This window comes from Amphibalanus amphitrite, unplaced genomic scaffold (genome assembly GCF_019059575.1).
Source record: "Amphibalanus amphitrite isolate SeventyFive unplaced genomic scaffold, NRLGWU_Aamphi_draft 000472F_arrow, whole genome shotgun sequence".
Classification (NCBI taxonomy): Eukaryota; Metazoa; Arthropoda; class Thecostraca; order Balanomorpha; family Balanidae; genus Amphibalanus; species Amphibalanus amphitrite.
This window is the reverse complement of record NW_024881966.1, coordinates 430,895-444,524: the sequence shown is the minus strand read 5'-3', so window position 1 is coordinate 444,524 and position 13,630 is coordinate 430,895. Positions and strand designations below refer to the sequence as shown.

The following is a 13,630-nucleotide window of genomic DNA, read 5'->3' as shown; positions in this document are numbered from 1 at the left end:
CGGCGCCGGTGTGAAACTCACTAACCTCTGGTGGCCGGCGGCGGCTGGCCGGCCTTCTCACTGCTGCTGTCCTCCGACTGTTCGGCAGAGCTCTGTGCGGCCTGCTGCCGCTCACGGTTTAGATTCTCGGAGCGGATTAGCTCGGCCTGTTCGCGCAGCGTCTGGTCGGCGTGACGCTGGGAGCGACGAGTGCCCTGGGGATAGGCGGGTGAGCGTCAGTCGAGTCCCGGCACGAACACACGAACACCCGAGCGCATAAAAACAGACAGACGTTAAATACACAGATGGACATGCAGGCTATGATAAGACGATTCGAAGTCGCTCTGGTTTCGAATGCAATGTCCTGATAATAAATGAAGTAAAATATATAATGAAGTGTGGTCTTCATATTATTGTCACTATGTCGTGATGCTATTTTCTCGCAGATAAATTGTCACATACAATAAGCAGGTATTATTTACTCAATAGCCAATAATTCTACTAAATGTGTTTGAACGGTATGTTATGCCAAGTTCCTAGTAGCCTCGGACCTAGTAGTCACCACGCCGCTCTTTGCATGTGGTATGGGTTAAGCCAGGTGTACTCACCAGGGCTCGTTTTCTGACGCGTCCCGCTCCTCTGCCCCGGCCCCGTCCGGGCCGCGCCCGGTCTCCGCCTGTGGGTCAAACAGCACACCGTCAGTCAGGGGACATTACAAAGGCATCACACATGTGTATTGCGTATTATGGCGACAAAATATATCGCCAATCGCAACCATTCAGAGCTAAAGATGTAAGAGGAAAATAATGGAATATAACTCAGAGTGCACAACGACCGATACAACTGGCCCACTAGCCCTGTTGACAGATACGACTGTACCAAGAAACTGATTATTGAGGCACAAATCAGCAATGGACGGATACAGTTACGGTACCTATCCATATAAACACAATGCATTTGTGGCGTCAATCAGCGATAGTTCGCTGCCCAAGCGATTCGTGTGGGCCCCGAACAGCGCACCAAATTCATCCACGACGCATGACGTCAGTCCCTGCCGTTCGAACCATGCACAACTGAATGCAACACTACCCTATTACTTCCTGTGGTGTTTTGACCGCACGGCCAGTCTGTCAGCCTAATGTGATAGCCATCGACTGGCATTATCGTAAGCCGAACAACAGACCTGCAATTGACTGCGGGGGTTCTGTGAGACGGGTCTTTCACTCCAGAAGTCATACAGCGCTCACGAGTGATTGGTGGTCGCGCATTAAAACGGTCAACAATTGTATGTGATAGCATTTTCGGTGCTGCTGAACTAGAAACCAATGGCCCACAGTGAACGGGCCTACCCGGAGTGATTTGCTGATTGGACCGTTGTGACGCAAGACGACACAGGGCAGTGTGCCAGCACATGGAGTTTTCATTGTTAGTTTTCGACACGGTACAGCAGCACCGGAGTGGCACAACAGCATAACAATGTGCGCACTTCTGCAATATTTATTGTATATGGTGTAAAGCAGCATGACACAGTACAGGTACAGTGGCCGTTTGAAACCCCGTACCACCGTTCCCTTTTTCCATCCTCGGGAGAAACAAATCCTTTTTAATAATAAAAATCATTTTCCTTCACACCTGAAGTCCCTCCTCTGGGCTGGACGGGCAACTTTATCCCATGCGGGAATCCTCAATTAGAGCACTGCCCGTATCCGGGTGCGGTGAGTGCTTGGGGGGCTGGTCGGCCTGTCCTCTGGACGGGCTCAGCCCCGGCGACTCACGGGTGCTCGCCCAGACCAATGTTCCTATCAATGTTCCCTAATTCCTATCATTTTTCCGGCCCTGGAATGGGCTCGTCAGACCGAAAGAGCATAGCCCAACAAAACAAACAAACAAACAAACAAACAAACAAACAAACAAACAAACAAACAAAAAAACAAACAGACAAACCCGCTGTAACACCCACTAAGACCTGTAACAAGTGTGACCTTGGAAAACATATCCAATGAAACTATAACCGGTGACACCCACTGTAACCTCGGAATACCCTTTCCACTACGACGTTCCACCCATACCATAACCATGCACCACTCACTCTGGTCGGGCGCGTGTCCGTCGTCATCCTCCGGCGTCTCGTCGTCCAGCTCCGTGCCCTCGATGTTGACCCCCATGGTGCCGAACGGCTGCAGGCCATCACCGAATATCTCACGGGCCTCGTCAGAGCTGAGAGCCGACTCTAAACGGTCCAGTGCGTCCGAGTCCAAAACTGAAAGACGAGGGTGAGATGGGCCGGGTCAGACACGATGAGACAGAGGCAAGATGAGGTAGACACTGACAGAGGTCACAAGGTCAGACGATGGGTCAGATGAAGACGGAGTTGCGACGGCAGGGGTCAGACAAGCGGGGACATACAAGGGCCTGACGTCAGATATTTATTCAAGGTTCATCCATTCACTGTCGATTCTAAACAGTCGGTGTGTGGCAGTCTCCTAAACAGTCGGTGTATGGCAGTCTCGTATGCCTAACATATACAGTATAGTCGTCTTTGCTCTTTTGATCTTACTTAGCTGGTTTTCTCACATTTTTTCCCGGACAGATCTGGAAACGACACGAATGCAATGATAGGAATGTCCCTCTTCTGTCGATTTCTTTTGTATGTGTAAAGTAGGTACATATTGGCCGTTATTTCAAATACAAAATACCTATTTGGTTTAACTTCATCCAGGGCAATATCAAATCGGATAATAATTACGCAGCTGATGAGCATTGAACAAATTGCAAAACGAGAAGAATACGATACAACCAAATATGTATTGTATTCAGAGCTGTCTGTGCATCCACAAACGCCTAGAAGTGCTCATCCCCTTCCATTCCAACCCCATGCCCCGCCCAAACACACTTTTCGTGACAAAGCTAGCAAGTTGCACGAGACGTTAGCTCAAAAAGCGGCTAGCCACACCATACGCTCGATCTTCAGTGCCCGCCGCACATGCGGCTGGCGAGGAAGACTGTCCCGCACGACTCCGGTGCGCAGCGGAACAGTCTAACCACGCAGTGGGTTAGCCGAGACCGGGCGTTAGCTGGGGCTCCCGCGAGACTGGGAGGGCGGGGGCGTCATTGGCAAGATTACTTTACTATTTAGTCATTGGCAGGTGCCTTGAAAAAAAAGAGGGAGAGGAGAGGACACCCATCCGTCGTTTCCATCGTCGTGATGCTCAAACCCTTCTTTTCTACTCCGCAACCCTCTCTCCGGGCTGGGCAGGCAACTTTATCTCATGCGGGCTGCTCCCTTGGAGTGGCCCGCAACAAAACAAACAAACATGGGAGGGGAGGGAGAGAGGGAGGGAGAGAGGGAGGGAGAGAAAGAGAGAAAGAGAGAAATAAAGAAAGGAAGAAAGAAAGAAAGAAAGAAAGAAAGAAAGAAAGAAAGACAGACAGACAGACAGACAGACAGACAGACAGACAGACAGACAGACAGACAGACAGACAGACAGACAGACAGACAGACAGACAGACAGACAGACAGACAGACAGACAGACAGACAGACAGACAGACAGACAGACAGACAGAGAGAGAGAGAGAAGAGGTCTCTCTCTCTCTCTCTCTCTCTCTCTCTCTCTCTCTCTCTCTCTCTCTCCGGGAACATACATCGGAGGTGTCTGTTCCCTTGATATGGAACAGACACCCCCGGTTCCTAGCATCCCCGGCTCTGAAATGGTCTTGCTGAACCGAAAGAGCCTGGCGCGACAACAAAAATCTACAAGATTAGGTGTAAGTATTTGCAGATTAAAAAGTAGTTCCAGCAGCAAAGCTACATTGATATTCTTTTTATTGGAATTGTATGACACTTTGATTTAACACATTACATTTCTATCCCCATTCTAAGCTAAGAGCTCCATAAGTTATTTTTCTTACTGCGCATGAAAATGGTGATCCAAAGTTCTTCTAGATAGGGCAAATCTGGGAAGAATTTTAAAGAAAGGTATTATCTCTAAAAGTATATAAATAAGTACCTACTATCTCATTAAAATTAATATATCCGTTATTCTGAACTCTGAAACGTCCTTTAGCCGAAACAGCATTGCGTCTTTCGCGACACACATATTCCTTGTTTTCTTTTCTCTTCCAGGCAAATATAACATTGAGCAGATCTTCGAAAGGTCACGTAATGCAATCAGAATAGCAAGTGAATTTTATGCAAATTCATAGTGCAAACATTCACAATACAATACAGTGAACCTTTTCCTTCATTGATCACGTAGCACGGCCACAACGCAGTTCCACCATTGAATTAAAACAGCAACCAAACATAGGTTCTGCCGCAAGAAGACGTGCTTGATTAGGTATATATCCAAACAACTGGCCTCCATAGCTATCTTGCTATACTGAATGGCACGCACAATATAGCCGGTCTGAGGAGCGCAGTGCTTGATACAAAAACATAATATATTGAGTATTATTTTGCTGAGGGTGTGCGTACGTACACGTACCGATATGATTCATAATGCTTACTAAAATATTACCAACGAATGATTGCGAAGAATTGAACTTTGTTCGACATTTGCTATAGGCCTAGAACCTAAGTAGGTACCATTACGACTAACCTTTCAGAAAAATAATACATGAACTCTAGACAAGCTAAAACGTTTATCTGAAGCGAGAGGAAACAACTGCAACGATAATCTAGGTAGGTATATTTCACTATAAGTAAAGTAATACTGTTTCAAACATCAGATAATATATGTTTATATATTACCAACGCTCATTCATTATCAGCTCATTGACGTCAATGCATGTATTATGTAGGTACGCTAGTTATATCAAATCAAATACAATGATTCAGTGACTGATTCTGGTTTGTATCACGATCTTTGCATAGTTGTAGCATGATGCCAGGGGACCTTGGACACACGCGACATAATTAATTAAATTACGAACACCTCTCGTTATTGTGATTGTGAACTTCCAAGCGAGAGTCAGGAGTCCATTCGGAGGAAATAAAAAAATCATATAAATCAACAACAGTACCAATACATACTGTGAGCAGCAGATTTGATGGACAAAAAACGCCACTTTTTTCTGGAAACACATCTCGAACGTTTAGCATTGTGTCAGTCATTGAACCGGTAGCAGAGCCGAAAGGACGCCCGGTCGCGGGAGATCGCACGCCCTGGTGCAGTGTTCGACCTGGCTAGCCCCCCAATTCCATGAGCGATGGCTAGCAGCCACGAGGGCAAGGACGCGGCAGTACCCCCCCCCCCCCCCCCCCCCCCCAGGCGTGTGACTGCGGCGCCAATCCTCGAGCACGACGGACAGCGATATGGAACTCCCTCCGGGCGAGACCGACACCCGCCGCGGTCAGCTGGGCGACCTGCTGCGTATGGGCTAAGAGGTCAGCGGCCGCGCCTGGATGGGCCTGCCGATAGATTTCAGCATAACGCAGAAATGCCAGCGACCGCGCACCGAAGGTGTCATCACGCAGGTCTTATGTGTTCGGAACTCAGCGCCAGCTCTGGCTCAGCATTTCTACGATACAGATGGCGAACTTTTTTTCCAAACAGAGGCAAATTTGGCTTTGAATTAAATGGACCACAATGGGGCCCAGCGTAATCCATGTCTCTGAGGTTGAACAAATACCCAAGTTTCAGCAAGGCACAGACAACCAGACAACGGACCTCCTCAGTTCTTCTTCACCGAGGGAACATATTGACATCATATAGGCCGTGCACATAGGCGTAGGAACCGGGGGGGCCAGGTGGTTAAGTGCCCACCCACTTTTTGAGGTGGGGGGGCCAACCATGTGTTTTGGCCCCCCCCCCACTTTTTACTCGAGGCCCTCCCGTCTCGAGTTGAGAGGACGTAGTTACCTTCCAGAATAAACAAACTCGGTAAAAATAAGTTCCACGAATCCCCACGCACGGACTCCAAGGGACCCTAGTGGGTCCAAGGAGGCCCTCTATCCATACTTGTCAGCAGAGGCCTCTGAGACTTATGGCCTGAGGGGCCCTAGTGGATCTGAGGAGGCCCCAATATCCACACTGGTCTGGGGAGGCCCCTGACACTGGGGCGTTCTGGAAGGCCCCCTAGTCCCTACCCTCACTAGTCAGAGGAGGCCCCTCCATCCTCAATAGTCAGAAGAGGCCCCTGAGACTGATGGTCTGGGAGGCCCCTCCATCTACACTGTAGTCAGAGGAGGCCCCTGAGACTGATGGTCTGAGAGGCCCTTATAATCACATCATGGGCAGAGGAAGCCCATGATGTGAGGAAGCCCCGAGACTTATAAACTGAGAGGCCTTTCTATTCATACTGACCACAGGAGGCCCCTGAGGCTTGTGGTCTGGGAGGTCCCTCTATCCACACTAGTCAGAAGAGTCACCTGAGACTGATGGCCTGTGAAGCCCTCATATTCACACTAGGCAGAGGAGGCCCCTGAGACTGATAGTCTGAGAGGCCCTCATATTCACACCAGGCAGAAGAGGCCCCTGAGACTGATGGGCTGTGAGGCCCTTCTGTTCAAACTGGCCACAGGAGGCCCCTGAAACCGGTGGTCTGGGAGGGTCCTCTATCCACACTAGTCAGAAGAGGCCCCTGAGACTGATGGTCAGAGAGGCTCTTATATTCATACTGGCCACAGGAGGCCCCTTAGACTGGTGGTCATAGAGGTCCAATAGTGAATCTGAGGAGGCCCCTCTATCCACACTGTTCTAAGGAGGCCCCCGAGACTGATGGTCTGAGAGGCCCTTTTATTTATACTGGCCACAAAAGCCCCCTTAGATTAATGGTCTGAGTGGCTCTTCTATTTATACTAACCAGTGGAAGCCCCTGGGATTGATGGTCTAACAGGCCCTTCAATTTATACTAGCCAGAGGAGGCCCATGAGACTGATGGTCTGAGAGGAATTTCTTTTCATACTGGTCAGAGGAGGCACCTGAGACTGGTGGTTTGAGAGGCCCTACTATTCATAATCGGCAGAGGAGGTCCCTGAAATTGAGGGTCTGAGAGCCCCTCCTATTCATAAGTAGCCAAGAGACGACCCTGAAATTAATGATCTGAGAGGCTCTTCTGTTTATACTAGCCAGAGCAAGCCGCTGAGGTTGGTGATCTGAGAGGCCCTTCTATCAATACTTGCCAAAGGAGGCCCCTGAGACTGATGGTGGCCAGAATAGGCCTCCGAGACTGATGGTCTGAGAGGCCCTTCTATTCAAACTAGGCAGAGGAGGCGCCTGAGAATAATAGCCCAAAGAGCCATGTGGCGGCAACTGGCCGTCGAAAAAAAAAAAACTCATGCCATATTTCGGCTTGTTAGGGCCCCACAGAGCTCATGAGAGCACCTCAAGGGCTCCTAAGTAGACACGCTTATCTCCATAAGGGTGCCACGCCGGCTTCTGAAGGCTCCTTATAGGCATCTAAGGGCCCTTTCCGGCCTCTAACGGCTCCACCCGCCCGTGATGGCTCCACACCAGTGTTTATGAGCGCCACACACCGGCAGTGGCGGATCTAGGATTTGAGTTTAGGGGGGGCAAACATTGCGCCGCCAGGCAAGTCGGCGAGAATTTCAAACGTCCAGTCTTAGGAACAAAAAAAAAAAAAAAAAAACGAGCTACCCCTAATTTTCTCCTCGGATTTCGGGAATTATTATTATTTTTTTTTACATTTTTGTTAATCCGGCCAAGCCAGGGCAGCGCAAAAAAAATTGCAGCCACCCTGACTCCGGGAGATAGTTAGAGAATAGCTCACCGGCGCTATGGACGGTCCGTCCTCTACCTCCCGCATCACCTCGGCAAGACCTCGTCCGAAAGGTCCGCCCGCGCCGGTTCTCAAGGGCTTCTGTATCCGGAGACCGATAAGGGTCGCAGCAGCAGGTTCATGTGTAAATGCCCACGACCAAAGGCCACATCAGCGTACCTGCGATACTATACGCAGTCAGGGTTGCCACGTAGTTAAACGTATTAACAGTTGTTTCCGGTAATAGAAAATGAGATCAGTCGATTAAGAATCCCAACAAGAAATAGACGAAGAACAGCGCATTTGTTTTCGGTCCTGCATTTATTGATGCAATTACAATGAACATTCCTTAACTTTGGGACTAAACTTCGCGAGCTAGCAAAATTATACAATAAGTGTTCTTTCGAGAGGAGATAAACGATGCTTCTACAGACTACATAGGACCACAGCGCAACAGCCAACGGAATCACACTGAACAGCGTTAAGTTCCCACAGCATACTGAGCTTCTCCAACACCTCGCAAACCAAAAGCTCTGACTGAGCCTTTCTGTGTTTGTCCCCGTTAGATAACGGTATGGCTCATGAAAAAGCCGATGGATGATGGACTGACATTCATGGGGCGGAGGACTTTTTATCAGCTCACAACTTATCACGAATATGACAACCTTCTAGTCCTACATTTATTTCACATTTTCGTTTCAAACACCATATTTTTAGTATTCAAGTTGTAGTTTTTTTAGGGGGGGGGGCAAAAAGATATGTTTGCCCAGAGGTTTTCCGTTTAGGGGGGGGGGGGGCAATTGCCCATTTTGCCCCAACGTAGATCCGCCACTGCACACCGGCGCCTTTGAGGGTCATACCAGTGTCTCTTAAGGCCCTACATCGGTGGCTCTGGGGGCCCCACACCGGCGCCTCAATGGGCCACACACCTATGCATCTCAAGGCTCTATAGGTGCATCAGAAGGACCCACACCGACACCTCTGAGGGCCCCACACCAGTATCTCTGAGCTCTGAAGACCCCACACCGGTGACTCTGAGGACTCACCGGCGCCTGAGAGCACCATGTTGATGTTTAACGGCTTCAAAGGCCACTGAAGGCACCACACAAGCTCTCACTGAGCTCTTATGTCCCATACCGGCGTCCCTGAGGGTCCACATCTGTCTGGCACCCATCGGCGACTCTGAAGGTCCCACACTGACACTGTCGACTCCGAGGGCCCCACCTGCGTCTGAGAGCATCATGCGGTCTCTAAGAACCACACAGGGCTTCTGAAGGCGCCTGGCAAGCTCTATCGCTTTAGCTCTGATAAGTCTCATGCCGCCCTCTGCATATAAGAGTCCAACGCCGGCGCTTTGGTGATAAGGGCGCCTACATGCGAAAGAGAGTTGATAATTGATATGAATTCATAGGAAAAGGGGCGCCCGCCTGTGTGCAAGGGAAGGGCGCCTGCCAGGGTCGTCGCCATGGATTTTCGACTGGGGGGGGGGGGAGGGGGACATATCGGCAGACTTAAAACCCATAAGTAGGTATTGTCGCCGCACTCTTAAGCCCAATACACTATCTGTGTTAAAGGTCGTACAGGGTGACACAAAAAAACGGTCATCACCAAATTTCAAGTAACTTCGGAAGTGTTATTCAGATCATCACCAAACTTCGGCCACTTAAGGTCACACCTATGTAGCATACATCCACCAAGTTTCAAGTCTTCACTACGAATACTTTTAATACAGTGTGTGTTTTACTGACGCTCCACAATGTGCTCCAGGTGAGCGCCACGGCGCTGCAGGGCGTAGGCACACCTGCATCCGGCGGGCAAAGTTGTCGATAACTCGATAAGAATAACGTTTCAGGGGTAGCACACCCCCTGAGCACTGTCTCCAGAGGCCATTGCACTCTGTAAAGTGCACAGCCATCGGGTTATCGACATCTTTGCCCGCCGGATGCAGGTGTGCCTACGCCCTGCAGCGCCGGGGCGCTCACCTGGAGCACATTGTGGAGCGTCCGTAAAACACACACTGTACTAAAAGTATTCGTAGTGAAGACTTGAAACTTGGTGGATGTCTGCTACATAGGTGTGACCTAAAGTGGCCGAAGTTTGGTGATGATCTGAATAAAACTTCCGAAGTTATTCGAATTTTGGTGGTGACCGTTTTTTTGTGTCACCCTGTACAAGCCGGTTTTTTTACAGTACACATCTGAAGTCCGATTCAATTTGACACAATTAGGGGCAAAGCCGCTGCTCTTCTTTGAGGGTGTACCAGTTATTGACGCATGCCACCAATCTGAATCTGATACATAATGCATTCATGCCCGTGTAGGAGGAGGGGAGATATTACAGCCACAATCTCTCCTTTTGACTGCTGTGGGAATCGGCGGCGCCAAGCGTCGCGAAAAATGGCAAAAACATTTGTCAAAATACAGCCCCAAAACACAGACTTTGCAAGCCTTGTAGCATGTAAGAGGTCAGAACACCTAAGGTCGGGTCACCGAGTCAAGCAGCCTCTAAGTTTTGTGGTCCTCGCATCAACCGTGCAGCTTGTTTCCTTGAAGTTGGAAATTTAGTGCGAGTCTGCAGTCTGCACAACTGCGGGGTTGAAGCCGGAGACGGTCCGAGTTGACTATTGTACAAATAGTCATTTTTTAAGCATCCTCGGGTGTTTATTTTGGGGGATTTGCCCATCGGATTTCTCAACCGGGGGGACGCGTCTCCCTGTCCCTCAGTTTTCGACGCCCATGGCGCCTGCGATGCGCTCATAGGGGTGTCTGATTGCGAAAGACGGTACATATGATGCCTACTGGGGTGTCGACATGCAATTGAGGGGCGACTAGCAATGCCATAGCGGCTCCTCCGTACGAAAGACGGGCGTCTGCATGCCGAAGAGGAGCGGCTCTGAGGCAGTAAGGGCACCTACATGCAATAGAGGGGCGCCTCCGAGGCCTACGTATATGGGCGTCCACATGCAATAGAGGGGCGCCTATCAATGCCATAGGGGTGCATTCATACGAAACAGGGGCGCCGGCATGGCAAAGAGAGGCGCCTCAATGTCAATAAAAGAGTGGCGCCTAAGACAAGGGCACATTTTATGCAACAAGGGGCGCCTGTTGGTCATATAGGGATGTATCTGATTATGACTGTAGGGTGTTTATATGCCAAAGAGGGGCGCCTATGGAGCTAGGGGCGCCTGGGAAACGAGGAAGACATTTGTATAAGGTTTTTCAGGGGTCTTGCGCCGTTTACGACAAATAGATTCTAAGAAAAAAAAATCGGAGAGGGGAATAATTTTTAAAAATAGTGCGGACATTCCGCGCTGTTCGCTTAAGCGGTTACGCCCCTGGCCCCTGGGTACATCTGCCCGATCTCAGAAGCTAGATTTGGAGGTCATACTTGAAAGCAGTACGATGAAAAGGTCGGAGGCCCCTGAAGATAGGAGGCCCCCTGGAAAAGGAGGCCCCTCAACAGGGTGGCCCACCCACTTTTCATGACGTTCCTACGCCCATGGCCGTGCAAACATGTCGCGAGTGGACAGAAACTCGGAGAATTGCCGATGTTTCGTCTTCAGAATCAATCGATTCAGAACGATGCGATGCACATTAAACACCAGATGACGCCACATCACAAACCATGTTGTTCAAAGTGGTGCCAGATGAAACCTTTACCACCTTATCTCGGATCAAGCCATCAGGAAGTACCATCCTCGAAGCCATCATGTTTCCTTCGAGAGGCAAAGTGAACGGCACAAAATCGCCGTTCGGATTGTATACCCATCCGTATGCGCCAATCTTGATTCCGAGCCACTCCTGAGTGCCGGGTCGAGCCGAATCATGCCAGAGCGCGTGGAGCTGGGCCGGCGTAAAGAGACTGGCCAGGTCACCGCCGCTCCTCAGATTGCCGCAGTAGGTGCGCGCCGCGTCATAGCTGAGCGCCTCAGGCGACGTGGCGTGCCAGTAGAAACGGCCGCCGACAGTGACTCCGCTGGGACCCGCCGTTGTGGTCGGCGTTGGTGTAGTTGTTGTCGGCTCCGGTGCTGTTGTGGTCGTTGGTGTTGTAGATGGTGTTGCTGTTGTGGTCGTTGGTGGTATTGTTGTGGTCGTTGCTGGTATTGTTGTGGTCGTTGGTGGTGCTGTTGTGGTCGTTGGAGTTGTTTTTGTTGTGGTTGTTGGTGGTGCTGTTGTGGTCGGTGGTGGTATTTTTGTGGTCGTTGGTGGTATTGTTGTGGTCGTTGGTGGTGGTGTTGTGGTCGTTGGTGGCATTGTTGTGGTCGTTTGGGGTATTGTTGTGGTCGTTGGTAATGTTGTGGTCGTTAGTGGTGGTGTTGTGGTCGTTGGTGGTATTGTTTTGGTCGTTGCTGGTCTTGGTGTGGTCGTTGGTGGTATTGTTGTGGTCGTTGGTGGTATTGTTGTGGTCGTTGGTGGTGGTGTTGTGGTCGTTGGTGGCATTGTTGTGGTCGTTGGGGGTATTGTTGTGGTCGTTGGTAATGTTGTGGTCGTTGGTGGTGGTGTTGTGGTCGTTGGTGGCATTGTTGTGGTCGTTAGTGATGTTGTTGTGGTCGTTGGTGGTGGTGTTGTGGTCGTTGGTGATGCTCTTGTGGTCGTTGTTGATGTGATTGTTGAAGTTGTTGACGGTATTGTTGTGGTCGTTGGTGGTAAAGTTGTGGTCGTTGGTGATGTGTATGTTGTGGTCGTTGGTAGTGCTGTTGTAGTCGGTAGTGGTGTTGTGGAAGGTGTTGGTGTCACCACTGTGGTAGTAGGTCCTTGGGTAATCGGTGTGGACGCAGTGGAGGCGGTCGTGACGATCGGCGTGGCTGTATCTCCCGCGGTGGATGAAACAGGCGTTTCTGTAGTTGCCTCTCCCGTTGTTGGCGAGGCGGTGGTTTCGGTGGTAGTTTCTGCCGCGGTGGATGGAACGCCCGGTGCTGTGGTCGTTCCAGCCGGTGTAGCGGTGGCGGTCGATGCGGCGGTCGGTCCGCCGGTCATTGTAGGCTGTGGTGACGTTGGTGCCGTCGCTGACGCTCCGCCGTCAGTGGTGTTGGTGTCAGCGGTGGTGCGGCGGTAGAGCGGCACCAGGGCGGCGCCGTCGCCGGCCCGGCCGTCGGCCAGCCGGCAGCCGTCGGTCCACTGGATGGCCCGGCAGTCGGGCAGCTGGAGACAGCGGGCCGCGCAGCCGATCAGCGTGGGGGCCGGCGGCTGCAGCAGCCAGGCGGACGGCGCCGCGGCCCAGTGGAGCTCGAACCGCTCCGCCGCGACCAGCGTCAGAGCGGCCAGCAGAGCCGGCAGCGCGCCAGCCGGCCGGGAGCGCATGGTGGACGCGCCGGCGCCGGACGACCTCTGACGGCTCGCCAGTCGGCCAGTTGGCCCGCCCGGCTGTGGCGTCCCGGCAATCGTTGACTGGGAGACTGACTGTTAAAACACGGCTGAAAGCCACGCGCCCGAGCGGAGCCAACGCATATCGAACAACATATGTAGATAGTAATAGCTTGCAAGAAGCAGTATGGTGTGAGTATTGTCCTTTCAATATTTTTGCTCTCAACATGTCCTGGATTTAATCCCATTCAAGTCTTCACGTCTGTTACCTGCTCGGTATGCATTACCTACAATATAATCTCTTTTAATCGAGTTCTAAGAAGCATGCTTTGCTACACCCCTGGCAAAACATCGACACACATGACAACAGTTCACCCTTGAGGCTTGAGATGCATTTTAATTTTCAACAAATGATCCGATTCCAATATGCTGATAAACGGACGCTGGCTGTTGCCCAGTTTCACGCATTTCTGTAACTACCTAAATGTCATATAGTCTTACGGTTACGGACCACCTTACATAGCCTTATAGTCTTACACCACTAACGTCTTCGATGGTAGTGTTCCCACCAATTGTGAGGAGCTCATCAGGACAAAATTTACCTATATCCATAATGGTTGTGTTCCGA

The 13,630-nt window shown here is 50.7% G+C and overlaps 1 protein-coding gene across 3 annotated transcripts in view; it reads right to left on the bottom strand.

Moving 5' to 3' along the window:
* Positions 1-13,630, bottom strand: part of LOC122392165 (death-inducer obliterator 1-like) — an 82,256-nt gene that overhangs the window by 50,474 nt on the left and 18,152 nt on the right. For all 3 annotated transcript variants that reach the window (XM_043386745.1, XM_043386747.1, XM_043386746.1), the window contains 3 exons: positions 2,069-2,239; positions 588-655; positions 26-194 (listed from right to left, as the gene is read on the bottom strand). In XM_043386745.1, the coding sequence (XP_043242680.1) occupies positions 26-194; positions 588-655; positions 2,069-2,239 (408 nt within the window). The remainder of the gene's footprint in view (positions 1-25; positions 195-587; positions 656-2,068; positions 2,240-13,630) is intronic.